Source organism: Myxine glutinosa, chromosome 11 (genome assembly GCF_964187855.1).
Source record: "Myxine glutinosa chromosome 11, kmMyxGlut1.1, whole genome shotgun sequence".
In the NCBI taxonomy this organism is placed as follows: Eukaryota; Metazoa; Chordata; class Myxini; order Myxiniformes; family Myxinidae; genus Myxine; species Myxine glutinosa.
Window position 1 is genome coordinate 16,024,204 of NC_136271.1, and position 21,701 is coordinate 16,045,904.

General features: G+C 55.4%; 1 protein-coding gene across 2 annotated transcripts in view; it reads left to right on the plus strand.

Moving 5' to 3' along the window:
• The window catches only part of AP3B2 (adaptor related protein complex 3 subunit beta 2), a 102,902-nt gene that overhangs the window by 39,625 nt on the left and 41,576 nt on the right, over nucleotides 1–21,701 (plus strand). For both annotated transcript variants that reach the window (XM_078786431.1, XM_068130216.2), the window contains 8 exons: nucleotides 11,678–11,753; nucleotides 11,862–11,936; nucleotides 12,848–12,943; nucleotides 13,128–13,288; nucleotides 16,370–16,436; nucleotides 16,657–16,839; nucleotides 17,578–17,745; nucleotides 17,890–17,987. In XM_078786431.1, the coding sequence (XP_078642557.1) occupies nucleotides 11,678–11,753; nucleotides 11,862–11,936; nucleotides 12,848–12,943; nucleotides 13,128–13,288; nucleotides 16,370–16,436; nucleotides 16,657–16,839; nucleotides 17,578–17,745; nucleotides 17,890–17,987 (924 nt within the window). The remainder of the gene's footprint in view (nucleotides 1–11,677; nucleotides 11,754–11,861; nucleotides 11,937–12,847; nucleotides 12,944–13,127; nucleotides 13,289–16,369; nucleotides 16,437–16,656; nucleotides 16,840–17,577; nucleotides 17,746–17,889; nucleotides 17,988–21,701) is intronic.

Below are 21,701 nucleotides of genomic sequence, written 5' to 3' on the forward strand. Positions count from 1 at the left end.
TCTGCTGTCCTCCGACCCCGGGTCTGCTGTCCTCCGACCCCGGGTCTGCTGTCCTCCGACCCCGGGTCTGCTGTCCTCCGACCCCGGGTCTGCTGTCCTCCGACCCCGGGTCTGCTGTCCTCCGACCCCGGGTCTGCTGTCCTCCGACCCCGGGTCTGCTGTCCTCCGACCCCGGGTCTGCTGTCCTCCGACCCCGGGTCTGCTGTCCTCCGACCCCGGGTCTGCTGTCCTCCGACCCCGGGTCTGCTGTCCTCCGACCCCGGGTCTGCTGTCCTCCGACCCCGGGTCTGCTGTCCTCCGACCCCGGGTCTGCTGTCCTCCGACCCCGGGTCTGCTGTCCTCCGACCCCGGGTCTGCTGTCCTCCGACCCCGGGTCTGCTGTCCTCCGACCCCGGGTCTGCTGTCCTCCGACCCCGGGTCTGCTGTCCTCCGACCCCGGGTCTGCTGTCCTCCGACCCCGGGTCTGCTGTCCTCCGACCCCGGGTCTGCTGCCCTCCGGCCCCGGGTCTGCTGCCCTCCGGCCCCGGGTCTGCTGCCCTCCGGCCCCGGGTCTGCTGCCCTCCGGCCCCGGGTCTGCTGCCCTCCGGCCCCGGGTCTGCTGCCCTCCGGCCCCGGGTCTGCTGCCCTCCGGCCCCGGGTCTGCTGCCCTCCGCCCCGGGTCTGCTGCCCTCCGGCCCCGGGTCTGCTGCCCTCCGGCCCCGGGTCTGCTGCCCTCCGGCCCCGGGTCTGCTGCCCTCCGGCCCCGGGTCTGCTGCCCTCCGGCCCCGGGTCTGCTGCCCTCCGGCCCCGGGTCTGCTGCCCTCCGGCCCCGGGTCTGCTGCCCTCCGGCCCCGGGTCTGCTGCCCTCCGGCCCCGGGTCTGCTGCCCTCCGGCCCCGGGTCTGCTGCCCTCCGGCCCCGCGTCTGATGCCCTCCGGCCCCGGGTCTGCTGCCCTCCGGCCCCGCGTCTGCTGCCCTCCGGCCCCGCGTCTGCTGCCTTCCGGCCCCGCGTCTGCTGCCTTCCGGCCCCGCGTCTGCTGCCTTCCGGCCCCGCGTCTGCTGCCTTCCGGCCCCGCGTCTGCTGCCTTCCGGCCCCGCGTCTGCTGCCTTCCGGCCCCGCGTCTGCTGCCTTCCGGCCCCGCGTCTGCTGCCTTCCGGCCCCGCGTCTGCTGCCTTCCGGCCCCGCGTCTGCTGCCTTCCGGCCCCGCGTCTGCTGCCTTCCGGCCCCGCGTCTGCTGCCTTCCGGCCCCGCGTCTGCTGCCTTCCGGCCCCGCGTCTGCTGCCTTCCGGCCCCGCGTCTGCTGCCTTCCGGCCCCGCGTCTGCTGCCTTCCGGCCCCGCGTCTGCTGCCTTCCGGCCCCGCGTCTGCTGCCTTCCGGCCCCGCGTCTGCTGCCTTCCGGCCCCGCGTCTGCTGCCTTCCGGCCCCGCGTCTGCTGCCTTCCGGCCCCGCGTCTGATGCCCTCCGGCCCCGGGTCTGCTGCCCTCCGGCCCCGGGTCTGCTGCCCTCCGGCCCCGGGTCTGCTGCCCTCCGGCCCCGGGTCTGCTGCCCTCCGGCCCCGGGTCTGCTGCCCTCCGGCCCCGCGTCTGATGCCTTCCGGCCCCGCGTCTGATGTCCTCCGGCCCCGGGTCTGATGCCTTCTGGCCCCGGGTCTGATGCCCTCCGGCCCCGGGTCTGCTGCCTTCCGGCCCCGGGTCTGCTGCCTTCCGGCCCCGGGTCTGATGTCCTCCGGCCCCGGGTCTGATGTCCTCCGGCCCAGGGTCTGCTGCCTTCCGGCCCCGGGTCTGCTGCCTTCCGGCCCCGGGTCTGCTGCCCTCCGGCCCCGGGTCTGCTGCCCTCCGGCCCCGGGTCTGCTGCCCTCCGGCCCCGGGTCTGCTGCCCTCCGGCCCCGGGTCTGCTGCCCTCCGGCCCCGGGTCTGCTGCCCTCCGGCCCCGGGTCAGCTGCCCTCCGGCCCCGGGTCTGCTGCCCTCCGGCCCCGGGTCTGCTGCCCTCCGGCCCCGGGTCTGCTGCCCCCCGGCCCCGGGTCTGCTGCCCCCCGGCCCCGGGTCTGCTGCCCCCCGGCCCCGGGTCTGCTGCCCCCCGGCCCCGGGTCTGCTGCCCTCCGGCCCCGGTCTGCTGCCCTCCGGCCCCGGGTCTGCTGCCCTCCGGCCCCGGGTCTGCTGCCCCCCGGCCCCGGGTCTGCTGCCCCCCGGCCCCGGGTCTGCTGCCCCCCGGCCCCGGGTCTGCTGCCCTCCGGCCCCGGGTCTGCTGCCCTCCGGCCCCGGGTCTGCTGCCCTCCGGCCCCGGGTCTGCTGCCCCCCGGCCCCGGGTCTGCTGCCCCCCGGCCCCGGGTCTGCTGCCCTCCGGCCCCGGGTCTGCTGCCCTCCGGCCCCGGGTCTGCTGCCCTCCGGCCCCGGGTCTGCTGCCCTCCGGCCCCGGGTCTGCTGCCCTCCGGCCCCGGGTCTGCTGCCCTCCGGCCCCGGGTCTGCTGCCCTCCGGCCCCGGGTCTGCTGCCCTCCGGCCCCGGGTCTGCTGCCCTCCGGCCCCGGGTCTGCTGCCCTCCGGCCCCGGGTCTGCTGCCCTCCGGCCCCGGGTCTGCTGCCTTCCGGCCCCGCGTCTGCTGCCTTCCGGCCCCGGGTCTGCTGCCCTCCGGCCCCGGGTCTGCTGCCCTCTGGCCCCGGGTCTGCTGCCCTCCGGCCCCGGTCTGCTGCCCTCCGGCCCCGGGTCTGCTGCCCTCCGGCCCCGGGTCTGCTGCCCTCCGGGGCCGCGTCTGCGCCGCGTCTGCTGCCCTCCGGCCCCGCGTCTGCTGCCCTCCGCCCCGGGTCTGTCTGCCCTCCGGCCCCCGCGTCTGCTGCCCTCCGGCCCCGCGTCTGCTGCCATCCGGAGTGCACCGGCGTCTGCTGCCCTCCGGCCCCGCGTCTGCTGCCCTCCGGCCCCGCGTCTGCTGCCCTCCGGCCCCGCGTCTGCTGCCTCCGGCCCCGCGTCTGCTGCCTCCGGCCCCGCGTCTGCTGCCTCCGGCCCCGCGTCTGCTGCCCTCCGGCCCCGCGTCTGCTGCCCTCCGGCCCCGCGTCTGCTGCCTTCCGGCCCCGCGTCTGCTGCCTTCCGGCCCCGCGTCTGCTGCCTTCCGGCCCCGGGTCTGCTGCCTTCCGGCCCGCGTCTGCTGCCTTCCGGCCCCGCGTCTGCTGCCTTCCGGCCCCGCGTCTGCTGCCTTCCGGCCCCGCGTCTGCTGCCTTCCGGCCCCGCGTCTGCTGCCTTCCGGCCCCGCGTCTGCTGCCTTCCGGCCCGCGTCTGCTGCCTTCCGGCCCCGCGTCTGCTGCCTTCCGGCCCGCGTCTGCTGCCTTCCGGCCCCCGCGGTCTGCTGCCCTCCGGCCCCGGGTCTGCTGCCCTCCGGCCCCGGGTCTGCTGCCTCCGGCCCCGGTCTGCTGCTTCCGGCCCCGCGTCTGCTGCCCTCCGGCCCGGGTCTGCTGCCTCCGGCCCCGGGTCTGCTGCCTCCGGCCCCGGGTCTGATGCCTTCCGGCCCCGGGTCTGATGCCTTCCGGCCCCGGGTCTGCTGCCCTCCGGCCCCGGGTCTGCTGCCCTCCGGCCCCGGGTCTGCTGCCCCCCGGCCCGGGTCTGCTGCCCCTCCGGCCCGGGTCTGCTGCCCTCCGGCCCCGGGTCTGCTGCCCTCCGGCCCCGGGTCTGCTGCCCTCCGGCCCCGGGTCTGCTGCCCTCCGCCCCGGGTCTGCTGCCCTCCGGCCCCGGGTCTGCTGCCCTCCGGCCCGGGTCTGCTGCCCTCCGGCCCCGGGTCTGCTGCCCTCCGGCCCCGGGTCTGCTGCCCTCCGGCCCCGGGTCTGCTGCCCTCCGGCCCGGGTCGCTGCCCTCCGGCCCCGGGTCTGCTGCCCTCCGGCCCGGTCTGCTGCCCTCCGGCCCCGGGTCTGCTGCCCTCCGGCCCCGGGTCTGCTGCCCTCCGGCCCCGGGTCTGCTGCCCTCCGGCCCCGGGTCTGCTGCCCTCCGGCCCCGGGTCTGCTGCCCTCCGGCCCCGGGTCTGCTGCCCTCCGGGGCCGCGTCTGCTGCCCTCCGGCCCCGCGTCTGCTGCCCTCCGGCCCCGGGTCTGCTGCCCTCCGGCCCCGCGTCTGCTGCCCTCCGGCCCCGCGTCTGCTGCCCTCCGGCCCCGCGTCTGCTGCCCTCCGGCCCCGCGTCTGCTGCCCTCCGGCCCCGCGTCTGCTGCCCTCCGGCCCCGCGTCTGCTGCCTTCCGGCCCCGCGTCTGCTGCCTTCCGGCCCCGGGTCTGCTGCCTTCCGGCCCCGGGTCTGCTGCCTTCCGGCCCCGCGTCTGCTGCCTTCCGGCCCCGCGTCTGCTGCCTTCCGGCCCCGCGTCTGCTGCCTTCCGGCCCCGCGTCTGCTGCCTTCCGGCCCCGCGTCTGCTGCCTTCCGGCCCCGCGTCTGCTGCCTTCCGGCCCCGCGTCTGCTGCCTTCCGGCCCCGCGTCTGCTGCCTTCCGGCCCCGCGTCTGCTGCCTTCCGGCCCCGCGTCTGCTGCCTTCCGGCCCCGCGTCTGCTGCCTTCCGGCCCCGCGTCTGCTGCCTTCCGGCCCCGCGTCTGCTGCCTTCCGGCCCCGCGTCTGCTGCCTTCCGGCCCCGCGTCTGATGTCCTCCGGCCCCGGGTCTGCTGCCCTCCGGCCCCGGGTCTGCTGCCCTCCGGCCCCGGGTCTGCTGCCTTCCGGCCCCGCGTCTGCTGCCCTCCGGCCCCGGGTCTGCTGCCCTCCGGCCCCGGGTCTGCTGCCCTCCGGCCCCGGGTCTGATGCCTTCCGGCCCCGGGTCTGATGCCTTCCGGCCCCGGGTCTGCTGCCCTCCGGCCCCGGGTCTGCTGCCCTCCGGCCCCGGGTCTGATGCCCTCCGGCCCCGGGTCTGATGCCCTCCGGCCCCGGGTCTGATGCCCTCCGGCCCAGGGTCTGCTGCCCTCCGGCCCCGGGTCTGCTGCCCTCCGGCCCGGGTCTGCTGCCCTCCGGCCCCGGGTCTGCTGCCCTCTGGCCCCGGGTCTGCTGCCCTCCGGCCCCGGGTCTGCTGCCCTCCGGCCCCGGGTCTGCTGCCCTCCGGCCCCGGGTCTGCTGCCCTCCGGCCCCGGGTCTGCTGCCCTCCGGCCCCGGTCTGCTGCCCTCCGGCCCCGGGTCTGCTGCCCTCCGGCCCCGGGTCTGCTGCCCTCCGGCCCCGGGTCTGCTGCCCTCCGGCCCCGGGTCTGCTGCCCTCCGGCCCCGGGTCTGCTGCCCTCCGGCCCCGGGTCTGCTGCCCTCCGGCCCCGGTCTGCTGCCCTCCGGCCCCGGTCTGCTGCCCTCCGGCCCCGGTCTGCTGCCCTCCGGCCCCGGTCTGCTGCCCTCCGGCCCCGGGTCTGCTGCCCTCCGGCCCCGGGTCTGCTGCCCTCCGGCCCCGGGTCTGCTGCCCTCCGGCCCCGGGTCTGCTGCCCTCCGGCCCCGGGTCTGCTGCCCTCCGGCCCCGCGTCTGCTGCCCTCCGGCCCCGCGTCTGCTGCCCTCCGGCCCCGGGTCTGCTGCCCTCCGGCCCCGGGTCTGCTGCCCTCCGGCCCCGGGTCTGCTGCCCTCCGGCCCCGGGTCTGCTGCCCTCCGGCCCCGGGTCTGCTGCCCTCCGGCCCCGCGTCTGCTGCCTTCCGGCCCCGCGTCTGCTGCCCTCCGGCCCCGCGTCTGCTGCCCTCCGGCCCCGGGTCTGCTGCCCTCCGGCCCCGGGTCTGCTGCCCTCCGGCCCCGGGTCTGCTGCCCTCCGGCCCCGGTCTGCTGCCCTCCGGCCCCGGTCTGCTGCCCTCCGGCCCCGGTCTGCTGCCCTCCGGCCCCGGGTCTGCTGCCCTCCGGCCCCGGGTCTGCTGCCCTCCGGCCCCGGTCTGCTGCCCTCCGGCCCCGGGTCTGCTGCCCTCCGGCCCCGGGTCTGCTGCCCTCCGGCCCCGGGTCTGCTGCCCTCCGGCCCCGGGTCTGCTGCCCTCCGGCCCCGGGTCTGCTGCCCTCCGGCCCCGGGTCTGCTGCCCTCCGGCCCCGCGTCTGCTGCCCTCCGGCCCCGGGTCTGCTGCCCTCCGGCCCCGGGTCTGCTGCCCTCCGGCCCCGGGTCTGCTGCCCTCCGGCCCCGGGTCTGCTGCCCTCCGGCCCCGGGTCTGCTGCCCTCCGGCCCCGGGTCTGCTGCCCTCCGGCCCCGCGTCTGCTGCCCTCCGGCCCCGCGTCTGCTGCCCTCCGGCCCCGCGTCTGCTGCCCTCCGGCCCCGCGTCTGCTGCCCTCCGGCCCCGCGTCTGCTGCCCTCCGGCCCCGCGTCTGCTGCCCTCCGGCCCCGGGTCTGATGCCCTCCGGCCCCGGGTCTGATGCCCTCCGGCCCCGGGTCTGATGCCCTGCGGCCCCGGGTCTGATGCCCTCCGGCCCCGGGTCTGATGCCCTCCGGCCCCGGGTCTGATGTCCTCCGGCCCCGGGTCTGATGTCCTCCGGCCCCGGGTCTGATGTCTTCCGGCCCCGCGTCTGCTGCCTTCCGTCCCCGCGTCTGATGTCCTCCGGCCCCGGGTCTGCTGCCTTCCGGCCCCGGGTCTGCTGCCTTCCGGCCCCGGGTCTGCTGCCTTCCGGCCCCGGGTCTGCTGCCTTCCGGCCCCGGGTCTGATGTCCTCCGGCCCCGGGTCTGATGTCCTCCGGCCCCGGGTCTGATGTCCTCCGGCCCCGGGTCTGCTGTCCTCCGGCCCCGGGTCTGCTGTCCTCCGGCCCCGGGTCTGCTGTCCTCCGGCCCCGGGTCTGCTGTCCTCCGGCCCCGGGTCTGCTGTCCTCCGGCCCCGGGTCTGCTGTCCTCCGGCCCCGGGTCTGCTGTCCTCCGGCCCCGGGTCTGCTGTCCTCCGGCCCCGGGTCTGCTGTCCTCCGGCCCCGGGTCTGCTGTCCTCCGGCCCCGGGTCTGCTGTCCTCGGGCCCCGGGTCTGCTGTCCTCGGGCCCCGGGTCTGCTGTCCTCCGGCCCCGGGTCTGCTGTCCTCCGGCCCCGGGTCTGCTGTCCTCCGGCCCCGGGTCTGCTGTCCTCCGGCCCCGGGTCTGCTGTCCTCCGGCCCCGGGTCTGCTGTCCTCCGGCCCCGGGTCTGCTGTCCTCGGGCCCCGGGTCTGCTGTCCTCGGGCCCCGGGTCTGCTGTCCTCCGACCCCGGGTCTGCTGTCCTCCGACCCCGGGTCTGCTGTCCTCCGACCCCGGTCTGCTGTCCTCCGACCCCGGTCTGCTGTCCTCCGACCCCGGGTCTGCTGTCCGACCCCGGGTCTGCTGTCCCCCGACCCCGGGTCTGCTGTCCCCCGACCCCGGGTCTGCTGTCCCCCGACCCCGGGTCTGCTGTCCTTGCCATCAGTCCATTTTCCGTCATAAATGAAGAAGAACCTTTTTAACCCACTGTGTTTAATTCTGAAGGGCAATTCTAATGGATTGTAAAGGATAATTCTAATCGGTTTCGTTAATTTCTTGGCTTTGCCGACTTCATATTAAAAGTGCAAACTGAACTGCTACCTTCAGACATGGGTGAGATATATATATATATATATATATATATATATATATATACACAGTCACGTGAAAAAGTAAGTACACCCCATGTAAAGTTTTGACTTTTTCAACATATTTCAACATACAGATATTTGATCTTCATTTGAACAATATTGATAGATAAAGGTGATTTAATCTATCTATAATTCCAGTAATCTCTGTGTGTGTGTGTGTCTGTGTGTGTGTCTGTGTGTTTGTTTGTCTGTGACCGCTGTTTCTCGACAACCACGGGTCCGATATACTTGAAACTTGCCAGGTATATTGCTGGGGACCTGAGGATGTGCCTTTTCAAGGTTTCATATTAATCGGAGAAGTAGTTACCGAGCTATGGCGATTTAGCCGTTCGTCGTTCGCTTTGGCTTTGCGAATGGACCAAACCATTTCATGTAAATAGAGGGGGGGGGGGTTCTACCGTACTCGCAAGCCGTTCGCTTTGGCTTTGCGAATGGACCAAACCATTTCATGTAAATAGAGGGGGGGGGGGGTTCTGTGGTCGTTACTGCCACGTGGTTTCAAAGTTTTTTTTTGTTGTTGTTGTTTGCACGCATGTTTTTTTGCACCCACGTACGGGCACGCCCTAGTATAACAAATATCATGAAACATTTACATTTTGTAGTCCATTGTATAATTTAATTAAACATAAATGCAAATTTCGCATGTGGAATAAGTAAGTACACCCTTGGCTCTCATAGGTGGTATTGCCCCCTTTGGCAGAAACAACCTCAAGTAGGCGTTTCTTATAACTGTCTGCCAGTCTCTGACATCGACTGGGAGAAATTTTTCCCCACTCCTCCATGCAGAATTCTTTCAGCTGTGCGATGTTTGAGGGGTTTCTTGCATGCACAGCTCGTTTCAAATCGCCCCACGACATCTCGATGGGATTTAGATCCGGGCTTTGACTTGGCCATTCCAGAACCCTCCATTTCTTTCTTTTCAGCCATTCCTTGGTGGATTTACTGGTATGTTTAGGGTCATTGTCATGTTGCAAGGTCCACCTTCGGTTGAGCTTCAACTTTCCGCCAGATGGCCTCACATTATCCTCAAAGAGCTTTCGCTCTTTCACGAGCCTCGATCTTGTATACAAAAAAAAAAAAAAAAAAAAAACCCTCCGGTGCAATGAAGAATTCATAGTGGATTCTATGATGGTGAGCTGCCCATGCCCTGATGCAGCAAAGCTGCCCCAAACCATAATATTTCCACCGCCATGCTTTACAGTTGGTATCAGGTTCTTGTGTTCAAATGCTGTCTTTGGTTTTCGCCAAACATGTCTTCTGGTACTGTGGCCAAATAGCTCTCTCTACCTTTGACTCATCTGTCCAGAGCACATTGTTCCAGAAGTGCTGGTCTTTGCCTAGGTGTTCATTGGCAAACTTTTGTGTTGCCCTGATGTTCTTTCTGGGCAGCAAAGGTTTCCTCCTGGCACACCTCCCATCGAGATCAAATTTGTGCAGCCTCTTTCTCATGGTAGACTCGTGCACTTTGACATCAACATTGGCAAGAGCTACCTGGAGGTCCCGTGATGACATTCTGGGGTTCTTAGAGACTTCTTTCAGCATCTTGCGGTCTGCTCTCGGGCTGAACTTGCTGGGGCGGCCTGGCCTGAGCAAGTTGGCAGTTGTTTGGAATCTTCTCCACTTGTAGATGATCTTCCGGACTGTTGAATGATTGATTTCAAATTGTTTGGAGATCTTTTAAATCCCTTCCCAGACTCGTAGGCATCTATAACCTTCTTTCTGAAGGCCTCAGAGAACTATTTGATCTAGGCATGGTGACGCCGCACACTTCAACAACAAAGAGCAAACCAAACGAAATGTCTGAGGTTTAAATAAGACAGGTTCCTCCAAGATCCTCTCTAACGATGTTCTAATATTTGCACCTGAGCTGGTGCACCTGTTTCTAATTTTAGGTATTTGAAGTAGTGATAAATGTAGGGGTGTACTTACTTTTTCCACATGCGAAATTTGCATTTATGTTTATTTAAATTATACAATGGACTACAATATGTAAATGTTTCATGATATTTGTTATATTATATCACCTTATCTATCAATATTGTTGAAATGAAGATCAAATAGCTGTATGTTGAAATATGTTGAAAAAGTCAAAACTTTACATGGGGTGTACTTACTTTTTCACGTGACTGTAATATATACAATTTTATAAACAGGAATCAAATCCTGCGAGGGGCTGTGTGAAAAAATTCTGACTCAATGCGGGGCTCGAACCACGGACCTCGGTTGATAACGTGTCAACAGCCCACTGCGCCATTGAGCCAGCCGCAATCTCCTCAGAACTTTTCCACACTTAACACTGCGAGCTTAACACTTAACACACACATATATATATATATATATATATATATTGTCGCGTAACCGTGATTAACACCACAGTTACGGATGACCGATTTGCGAGACTTTAACTCCGAGGCGAACACTCAATGGCGGACTCAAGTTCAACACCAACGCGCGGAATGGCGGGACGCAGCGAAGGCTCCGCAACCTTATCTATTAAAATCAAACACCCAGGAAAACTGCGTTCAGATATTATGTACAAAAAGTAATATAAGGGTTTATTAGGAAAAGTAAAGCCAGTGAAAAAGCCCGCCGGTAATCTAATAACTCTAATAAACCTAAATCGGGACGTCCCACGCGACTGACAGCAAACACAAACGAGGGAGATTAATTACGAAAATAACACGTCTTGTAAAATGTACACAAGGAGCTCGGCTTATCTGTCTTTGTCGTCTTGTATTGTTTGCCGTCCACCCCGGCACCGCTCGGCCCCGATGCACCCACGAGGCCTTGCTCCACCAGGCTCCGATCCTCTCGCCGCCCACCAGGTCGTGCACCACGCTCCAAAGCACCCAACGCAAGCCAGCAGCTTCACACGAGGTCGATCCCCACACAAAGCACGAAGACAGGACCGGAGAGAACGCAGGTGTGACTGCACGTCTCGTCCTTCCAACTCGCTTCTCAATTGCTCACTGCCAGCTCGAACTCGACTGCGACTGCCCGAAATGGCGTGTCCTCTCCAACTCCAACTGGCGAACTAACTCCGTGTGACTTGCGACTCAACTCTCTGGTGCCTGCCTGCGTCTGCCACGAACTCAACTCAACTTCGCGAACTCAACTCAACTCAACTCCTGAAATGGCGTCCGACCGTCGCCTATATTGGTGGCCGATGACGTCCCATTGGCGCACTCCTCAGCCAATCAAAGCCTCCCGCGACTCCTGACATCTCCCGTCCGTGACCCCGCGGTCCTGGCATAACACGTGCCGCCAGGTTTGTAGGCCTTTTGAGGTGTACACGGTGGCGGCCACTTGTGGCGGTGTTTTTTGACCTGGTTTCCTGTCAATTTAATACGAAGTCCTTGTCAGGAAAGGGGATTATTTAATGTTGCGCTAAGGACCTAACTAATGTTTATGTGGTTTGCAGTGCCATAAAGGACAAAGGTTTGATTACTAGGTGATACTCACAGGGGCGTTACCTTTAATCCCTCACTATTTAACACTCGAATCTCAGGTAGATCCACACTCATACATCTTACCCCGACAACCGCCTGAACATCAATAACTTATTACATGTAGAGTCCCTGTCACGACAGCCGAATACCTACCTATTCAGATCTACCTAGCTCTAGATGTTGCATTACCAAATTCATAACAATATATATATATATATATATATATATATATATATATATATATATATATATATATATATATATATATATATATATATATATATATGTGTGTGTGTGTGTGTATACATTTATATATGTATGTAACATACGTATGTGTTTTTTTTGTTTTTTTTACTGGAATGCTTTGTTGGCATTATGTTGCGTTTTCGTAAATATCTCGCGCAGTAACCTGCAAGTTATAATCTCTCATAAACATTTGCAGTTCGGCTTCAATAAAATACGTTTTGAACTCTAGTATCTCAGAGGAAAACTACCACGAACAAGAACAATTATTATCGGTACTCTAGGATTCAGTACTGCACGAGTGCACGTAGGCCAAAATGTCATTAAATGATAAAATAGCAGATCGGTTACATTCGAATGAAACTGCATCACAAGTAGATATCTCTTCAAAATAAATGAAAACCTTACCATCCCTTTTCTGTAATCATCAAAGGTACCTCCATCGTCAAACTTGTACCCCTCCCGATGCTAACTGACGTTGTTTGTTTGTTTTCAGGCATGAGGATTTGAAAGAGATGCTGGATGGCAACAAAGACTCTTTGAAACTGGAGGCGATGAAGAGAATCGTAGCGGTGAGGATATTCTTGCAAAATGTGTTCCTGGTCGCATTGAGGCACTTTGGTGTTTGACAAAAGATTCCTTTTGGCTCGAATTGTTCCGAACATAATCTCTATTTTCAGATGGTAGCAAGAGGTAAAAACGCCTCGGAGTTGTTCCCTGCTGTCGTGAAGAATGTTGCATCGAAAAACATTGAGGTTTGTTGGTGCTTTTTTCATCATCCATCCATCTGTTTCTCCCTGGATCCGTTGTATTGTCGTCCCCACTTCAGTCTCTCAAATGCGCTCATTCATCACATCGTCAGGTGCTCACCTGTCCATGATCTCTTCTACCGTTTTGCACTATTATTCTTTCCCGATCTGTTCTTCTTTGGGTCACTGTTACGCAAGTCCTCCTTTCCTCCTTGTGTATGTCCATGTTTGCGCTCGTCCTCCTTTCCTCCTTGTGTATGTCCATGTTTGCGCTAGTCCTCCTTCCTTGTGTATGTCCATGCTTGTGCTAGTCCACCTTTCCTCCTTGTGTATGTCCACTCCTCCCCAACCCCCACTCCTCCATCTTCTCCCCCCCCCCCCCCCAACTTTTTTCCAATACTCTGATAGTTTGTGGCCCTGCTGCCTGCTCCTTGTCATTTAGCTCCACTATGAGGATCCTCCATGAGGTTTATGTCCCATGTATATAAATAATTTTTTTTTTTACTTAATGCTATTTGAAAGGCCATAAAGTTAATAATCATTCCTTCACAAGGAACTTCAACGCAGGATGAGGTTTAGACTCGTCAAACCTGTTCAATGGTTGCCAACTTATGGCTGTTTGTTCACACTCAATCCTTCTAAAAAGCTGAGCATTAAGCAAGGAAGCAGCACGTACCATTTTAAAAGTTATTGATATGACTCGACTGGGGTCAGGTTCGAAACGCCGACCTCTTGACTCAAAGTGGACCCTCTAAAATATAAGCTTCCTTAAAAGGAACTTCAACGCAGAAGGATGCCACCACCCCCGTTGAGCCTGCGTGTGTTTCTTTCATTCCGAGTAGATGATCCATGGAAGTGCGGATATGTATGGGTGAGCATCCTTTGTGCTTATTTTCTTGGCTTTGCCGTGTGTGCAGCTGAAGAAGCTCGTATACGTGTACCTCGTACGGTATGCAGAGGAGCAGCAAGATCTGGCTCTGCTTTCCATCAGCACGTTTCAGCGAGCACTGAAGGTCTAGTCTGATATTTTATTTGAATCACTTTGTACACACACGTTCTTAGGCTTGTATGATCCTGGAGAACATTTCCTGAGGCTTCACTTGTTTGGAAATTCTACCAACAGTACTCGGTAATGTAAACCCACACTCTGGTGAGTCAGATGCATTTAACGAATGGCATACTTACTTTTGTGCGCAGGACCCAAACCAGCTGATTCGTGCGAGTGCATTAAGGGTTTTGTCCAGTATTCGAGTCCCCATCATTGTGCCAATTATGATGTTATCAATCAAGGAGGCCGCCTCTGATATGTCCCCTTATGTGCGCAAGACTGCTGCCCATGCCATCCCCAAGTTGTTCAGGTACTGCCATCTTTTTACCTCCGGCCTCCGCCACAGAAGGTGGACGACGGTGGTTATGTATTCACCCCTGTCTGTCTGTCTGTGAGCAGGATATCTCAAAAGGTTATAGACTGATTTGGTCAAATTGATGAGATTTTGAGAAAGATCCAGATCCAGATCCGGATTTCTAAAGGGATTCTTCACCATTGAGAAAAATGGGGCTAAAAATGCTATATAGCATGATATCTCAAAACGTAATGGACGGATTCAGACGAAACTTGGTGGATTAGTTGGGTGGATATCAAGAACTAGCTGGTTACATTAAGCTTAAGGTCCAGATGCAGATCCAACTCATGAGTGGGATACAAAATGTAAACTGTTCAGCCTTTCGGAGGTATGTGCTCTACAGAGTGCTGTTCTAGTTACCCTCGCCAGAGGATTGATGCATTTGTATTGCATTTGAGTCTGTTTGAGTTTGTTACAGGGCCAATTTTTTTTTTTTTTTCCAAGTGTGTTGATCACACCGGTTTGTGCGTTTGTCTGTCCGCCCATTTGTACTTGCCTACAGGCCACAATTTTAAACCGATCTTCACGAAATTTTCCCAAATGGTAGAGTGCGTGGTCCGACAAAATCCTATATATTTTTGAGGTCAAAAGGTCAACCACCTTTTTCCAAATTTCTAAAATCCTCAATTTTCATCCGATTGACTTGAAATTTGAAGAGGATTTACATATCGGCTTACTGATTTCAACCACCAACTATTTTCGAGATCAGCGTAGGCCAAAAGGTCAACATAGGCGAAAGGTCAACCACTTTTTTTCGAATTTCTAAAATCCTCAATTTTCATCCGATTGACTTGAAATGTGAATAGGATTTTCAAATCAGCTAACTGAATTCAACCACCAACTATTTTTGAGGTCAACATATGCCAAAAGGTCAACATAGGCCAAATTTCTAAAATTGTCAATTTTCATCGGATGAACTTAAACTTTGAAGACGATTTGCATATCAGGTCACTGAATTCAACCACTAATTATTTTTGAGGTCAAAAGGATGTTCTACTGAGTGCCATTCTACTTTGTCTGTTGTGCCAAGTGTCGCTCTGAGTGATTTTTTGTTTGTCTGTCTGTTTGTCTGTCTTTGTCTGTTTGTTTGTCTGCACAGAATATATATGATTTTCTCTACAACCATTGGTCCGATTGACAGGAAATTTTCACTGTAGGTGCACCTCCACCTGTTTAATTTTCTAATTAAATTATGACGTCATAGGTCACGTGGTACGGGCGCCATCTTCTAAAAACCGAAAAACTTTGCACCTCTTTATCTCCGAAAGCGCTGCATAGAAAAAATTGAGACATGGCTCTGTAAAGAACTATCCATGGGGAATAACATATATCAATGATGATGTCATAGGTGCCTCCATTATGACGTCATAATTTGACAAGTCCAATCAAGATGAAATTTCTTGAGCGTCGTCTAGGGATAAATTGGTGGAGAAAAAAAAATTAATGATGACTTCATCGGTCATGTGGTTCCGCCGCCATATTTGTTTTAACACAAAAGCCTTGAAAACCACTAAAAACATGTCCTGGCGAGGGTCTGCAATCTGTGATTGCTCTTTCTTGTTATTTATTTTTTGCATGGTGCAGTAAGTAACTCTAGAACTGAATAAATATCACCCTTAATTCCACGTTGACATTGAAAGCATACTTGTTGTCATGCTATTACATTATTTATTTTCAGCTGTGAATGGCAATGGAATTGTGATTTTGACAAAAATGGAACTTTGGTATGACCGTGTAGTATTACTATAAAAGATCGAGTTGCACGTCTGCGGTTACTTTAAAATAATTACCCTCGCCAGAGGAGAGGGTATTGCATTTGAGTCCGTTTGTTTGTTTGTTTGTTTGTCTGTCTGTCTGTTTGTCCGCACAGAATCAATATGATTTTCTCTGTAACCGTTGGTCCGATTGACAGGAAATTTTCACCATAGGTGCAACTCCACCTGCAGAATTTTAAAATCATAATTATGACGTCATAGGTCACGTGGTTCGGCCGCCATCTTGGAAAAACCGAAAAACTTTGCACCTCTATATCTCCGAAAGCGCTGAATAGAAAAAATGGAAACACCTGGGTAAATGACGATCACCAAGGTACAGCTTCCACGCATGTGTGGCCCATGTGTGGCAGCAAATAACATACCAGCGTGCTGAGGGTCATGTGTAACAATGCTGCACGGGTCTGGTTGCCTGTAATTATGGCAAGCATGCTATAAGGGGAGACCCTCCCCAAAGCCCCCATCCACAGAGATCGTGTGGTCGCCCAATAGTTTGATGAGTATGACACTGATGTTATCCATATGTTGTGGGACATGGCTCGTTGTAAAGAACTCTCCATGGGGAATAAAATATGTTAATGATGATGTAATAGGTGTCTCCATTATGACGTCATAATTTGACGAGTACAAAACTTCATCCAATTGAGATGAAATTTCTTGAGCGCCATGTCGGCATTAACTGGTGGCGAAAAAAATAATAATGATGTCATGAGTCACGTGGTTCGGCCGCCATCTTGGAAAAACCGAAAAACCTTGTACCTCTATCTCCGAAAGTGCGGACCAGAAAAAATTGAGACGTGGCTCATTGAAAAGAACTCTCCATGGGGAATAAAATATGTTAATGATGATGTCATAGGTGCCTACATTATGACGTCATAATTCAACAAGTACAAAACTTAATCCGATCAAGATGAAATTTCTTGAGCATAATCTAGGTATAAATTAGTTTGGAAAAAAAATAATGATGATGTCATCGGTCACGTGGTTCGGCCGCCATATTTGATTTAACACAAAAGCCTTAAAAACCACTGAAAATACATCCTGGCGAGGGTCTGCAATCTCTGATTGCTCTTTCTCTTGTTTTTCATTGTTCATTTTCATTTTCATTTCTTTGCCCAGAATATAATTTGCATCCACATATTATAATTATTGAGAAACATGGTTTCTGTTTACCTTGGCCTGTGCTTCAATGAGTGTGGCAAAAGCTAATCTATTCTCAGCTTTGTAATTACAAGAGTAATACTTTGACCTGTCTTGCTTTTAGCCTTGATACGGATCAGAAAGAACAGCTCATTGAAGTAATTGAGAAACTTCTGTCGGACAAAACGACGGTAAGTTATTTCTTTGTTATACGTGAGACGCTCAATAATGCATACAGTGCACTCTCGTTCACACAATATATATTAATTGGTCATATGACCAGGAATGGATACCTGGATGTTGACTGATGCAATATTTGCAAACGCCTCTCTGCCCCCTCCCAATGAGGACACCCCCTTGTGTTGTTGTTTTCTTATCCCCCAACCCCACGTTCATTTTTATTTGTTTCAGCTCGTGGCAGGTAGTGTGGTCATGGCTTTTGAGCAGGTGTGTCCCGAGCGTATTGATTTGATCCACAAAAACTACCGCAAGCTGTGCAACCTCCTTGTGGACGTGGAGGAATGGGGGCAGGTGGCTATCATCAATATGCTCACCCGCTATGCCCGTACACAGTTCCTTAATCCAAATGAGAATGTGAGTTCAACTTTGTGTCCTTTAAGTGGGTTTGCATGTTGTGTGTACTTGCTTGTGTGTTCAACATGTTGTAGTAACTGTGGGGGATTTAGATCCCCTTAAAAAGTGATGGCCTGCGCCCGGTCAAGGTGACATTTTGTTCAATGTGTTTTTCCGATTTGTTTGCATTTATCGATTTCTCAGCCCTGGTGTTGGGCTAGCGGCTAGGGTGCCGGCTTAGGATCCTAGGATCCTGGGTTCGAATCCCGGTCGATCGCTGAATTAACGCCAGGGGGGTTGACTCAGCCTGTCATCCTTCCGAGGTCGGCTAATTGAGTACCAGTTCGCTGGTAATTCCCTGTTTGTCGTTAAAGGCGGCAAAAAGGGTTGGCGTCAGGAAGGGCATCCGGCCGTAAAACATTGCTTCAAAAAGGGGACCAAAAACAAAAAAAACAACAACAACCATGGTTCCCGAAAAAGGCCAACCCCCGCTTTGCGGGGAAAAATGGCCTCTAAAGGTGTTATTTTTATTTTTATCGATTTCTCAGCGCAGGGCACCACACCGTGTCCCATATTTAACAGATATTATTTTGGTTTTAAGTGCAACTTGGTGGTTAAATGGTGCAGAAGCCGACACTAGCCTTCTTCGTAGGCATTAATCAAATGTATGCTGGTGGCCCATTTGGTTTGTTTAAACTGACGAATGTTGCTGCACATTTATGTCGTGCTTGAAGCTGGACGCTGCTTTGTTGTTTGCAGGAGGCTTTTCTGGATAGAGATGGTGAGAAATCATTTTATGGCTCAGATGAGGAGACCAACACTAAAGAAGTCTGTCAAACGTCGTGTCGCAAGGCCTATGTCATGGATCCTGACCATCGCTTGCTTCTGCGCAATACCAAGCCATTGCTGCAGAGTTGTAACACGGCAGTAAGTCTGTGGCAAGAGCAGTGTATAATGGTCGATGTGACGCGTTCCCATTTCATGATGATGATGATTATGATGAAGAAGAAGAAGGGCTGGAGGTCGGTGAGGTGAGAGTTGGGTTGATCTTTGGCTCTTCCTGCTGTGCAGGTTGTCATGGCTGTGGCCCAGTTGTACTTCCACTTGGCCCCAAGAGCTGAGCTTGGTATCATTGCTAAACCGCTCGTCAGATTGCTACGTAGCCACAGGTATTGGAACATGTTCAAAGAAAAATATTCTTTAAAGTAATTTGCATAATTTAATTACAGTTGCTGCTTCCTTCTAACAGTACAGTAATACCTCACTTAATGCTGCCCCGTAGAATGCTGATTTGTTATAGAGCTCATTCTCTTGGAGAAAAATAAAGAAATTCCATTACACGCAGCACTCGGTAAACTAACCCGTCGCCATTGTTTGTACTGTATGCAAACGCTCTGAGCCAATCAGCGCTGTTTACGCCGCCTTCGTTTTTGAGCCTCCAACCTCGTCCGTCTCCCACTGTTGGTCATGTAGGAGCTGCAGTAGTGCCGGCAATGATTCTTTATATTGTAACGGATTTGAGAATTGTGGTTGTTTTGTTGTGTAAATATCACCCTCCGTAGTGTAAAGAAAGATCAAAGGTCGTCCTTAGTTAAGCCATCGCACACACGTAGCCAATCCTAAGTTCCCCTCTAGTTATGTCCTTAATGAATGTCAGTATAAGGTTCTGTGATCCACTAGTTCATTACGTTGCATCAATTAAATAAGACAGGTCCCTCCGACGCCCCATGGCATCTTCAAAGTGCCAGGTTTGCCAGGTTTGCTGCAATTGCCTCCATTGACCACGAGGTAAAGCATCTTCAAAGTGCCAGGTTTGCTGCAATTGCCTCCATTGACCACGAGGTAAAGCATCTTCAAAGTGCCAGGTTTGCCAGGTCTGCTGCAATTGCCTCCATTGACCACGAGGTAACCTCTGAGAAGAAAGGCGTGTCTCCACCTCATCATAGAGGGGAGGAGTGAGCCAGCCCTTGCCGACCAACCAAGGATGAGGGGTTTGGCTTTGAGAGAGCGTGGAGAGAACCGTCGAGGAGGTTCGCGAAGTTTTGAGGGCGTGATATATATAACCCGCGGTGGGACGCCCCCGAGGGAGATGAGTCCTGGATAGAGGGAAACGAGAGAACCAAAGCCGTTGGAGAGCACGCGACGCAGCGGTACGCAGGAACAGCTTGAACCAGCGGAGTTCGAACAGCAGCAATAGCTTGAACCAGCGGAGCTCGAACAGCAGCAATAGCTTGAACCAGCGGAGCTCGAAAAGCAGCAATAGCTTGAACCAGCGGAGCTCGAACAGCAGCAACAGCTTGAACCGGCGGAGCTTGTACCACGGCGGCTTGCACGACCGCAGCTTGGGCGTTGACGGCGGCCCGACCGTGACCCAGTTCCCGTGGACCTTCCTCTCCCTCCAGCTATCCACCTCCAGCATTCGTTCCTGCCATCATCCCCCGTGTAAGTGTGCTCGTAGTCTGTCTTTTGTCTTGTCCCTGGGTTTATAAGTAAGACTGTTTAATATAAGCTAATATTGCACTGTGTCTCCTTGCTCCTTTCTGTTCAGTTATTTTCTTATCCTTTCCATTCTCCTTGGTTATTTTTGGTCTTGTTAATAGTTCGCAATAAATCATATTTGTTCTTCCTACTTCTTCTTCTTCTCCTTCACATTCGGTCGCTTTAGTGATTTCCAGATTGAGGGTACGTGGCGCGATTCGGCCGACGCACATAAATCGGGTCTAGTCTTTGGTAACTGGCTCACGCCGCAGTTCGCTTCGCTCGGCGTTATCCATCCATTACGCTGCGGCCGTGAGTGGGGGAGTATTTCCTCACGTACCGGGAAGCGCTGGTATTTAGGTCATAGGACGGTTGGGCCTAATACCCTACCCAGCGCCGACCGGGCATGGCGTCATACCCCCGGGACCACGTCGGTCAGTCATAAACGAGGGGATTAATCCCCCCTCGGTAAGGGGAGAGAGGCCGACGTTGGATTCCGTAACAATATTGAAGTTAGGACATTTTTTTTTGTTAACACATATTGATGTTATTATAATAAATATATATTATTTTTATTTCTAAAATAATATATTTACCATCTGTATTATTATTATTTGCATTGTTACCAATACCCCATGTATGAGAAATATGTATGTTACCAATACCCCACACTCATGTGTGAGAAATAACGCTGACGGGAACGCATCGCTATCATCATACTATAATGGAGCTAAGGCGTATGTGTGGCCTGACTGCCTTCGCCCCATTATTTGGACCAGCTGGCCTGACTCCACACACAATTGTAACTTGAAAAAAAATAAAATCATACATCCACCATTTTGTGAAGGCGCATAGGGCTCAGGCCTCTGATGTCAGCTCGTGTCCCAGTGAAATTGGAATTATCCGAGCTATACTAACCCCAACGCATTATATGTACGTAGTGTGTTCAAACAGTATCCGACCTTTATTTTTCGTGCGTAAAAAAGAAGAAGCTAGGGAGGCGTTGATTGGTGCACGTATGTAGGCGAGCCTAATGCGCACGCGTGAATTTTTTCCCACCTGCAGAAGCTGTCATTCGACGGCAGACCGCCGATGAGTGAGGAAATATAAGTGAGCGCCGTCGGATTTTCGTTTTTGACAAAATGACGGATAAACTTGAACAACGCTACTGCATCAAATTTTGTGTTTCATCAAACTTGCATCAAAACTGCAACTTGGTTTCTGGGTCGTACCCATAAACCCAGGACTCATCGCCAGTGATCACTGTGTTGAGGAAGCTGGGATCGCTGTTCACAGTCTCAAGCATGTCCTGTGCGATCTCCAAACGGAGTTGCTTCTGCTCAATCGTTAGCAGCTTTGGTACGAACTTCGCTGAGATTCTCCTGAAGCCCAAATCCTCCTTCATAATGGAATGAACGGTGTTGAATCTTGCGGATCGTTTCCACTTGGGAATCGCCAAGCTTTACACAAAATTTGATGCAGTAGCGTTGTTCAAGTTTTTCCGTCATTTTGTCAAAAACGAAAATCCGACGGCGCTCACTTACATGTCCTCACTCATCGGCGTTCTGCCGTCGAATGACAGCTTCTGCAGGTGGGAAAAAATTCACGCGTGCACATTAGGATCGCCTACATACGTGCACCAATCAACGCCTCCCTAGCTTCTTTTTTTTACGCACGAAAAATAAAGGTCGGATACTTTTTGAACACAGTAGTATATGCACTTAGTCAGTAGGGATGTTTTTGCTTCCTTTATATGACCCGGTTACTTGTATTCTTTTCTGAGTGATCGCAGCAGCAAATGGCAATACACTGTCCAAATAAAGGGGATGAGCAATTAGTATAATAAATGAAGGGTTTTGCATGTAATTTTGGTTTTAGCCCGAATTTTCAAGGCTGAATAGTGTGTAAATACAGAAAGGTTGCCTATCATTTTGATGTACAATGCTATACAATGCTTCTGCTGGTATATACAATGGTATAATGTCCCATTTTAGCACATTTTCGATTAGCATGCTCTTTTACAGAAATCTGTTCTGAGTGCAAAGTGAAGTACTATTGGACCCCGCTATTCGTGGTTCCACTATTTGCGAGTGATAAAATGCGACCTGTTTCTCTATTCGTGGGAAAGTGTCCCGCAATTTTTTTTTTTTTTTATATTCGCGATTGTGTTCTGCGACATCGCGGTTTTTTTTTTTTCCTATTCACGGCCGTGTTCTGCGAATTTGCGGTTTTTCAGGCGCGCCAAAAAATTTACACGAGCCGTTAGCTTCACATACGGTACTTATAAAACCATAGCAGATTTTGCCCCGCCAGTCGCAGTTTGGTCCTCTCTATTCGTGGATTTTCATGACTCGGGCACCTATTCCCCTTTTTCCATTGAAACAATGTCCCGCTATTCACGGGTT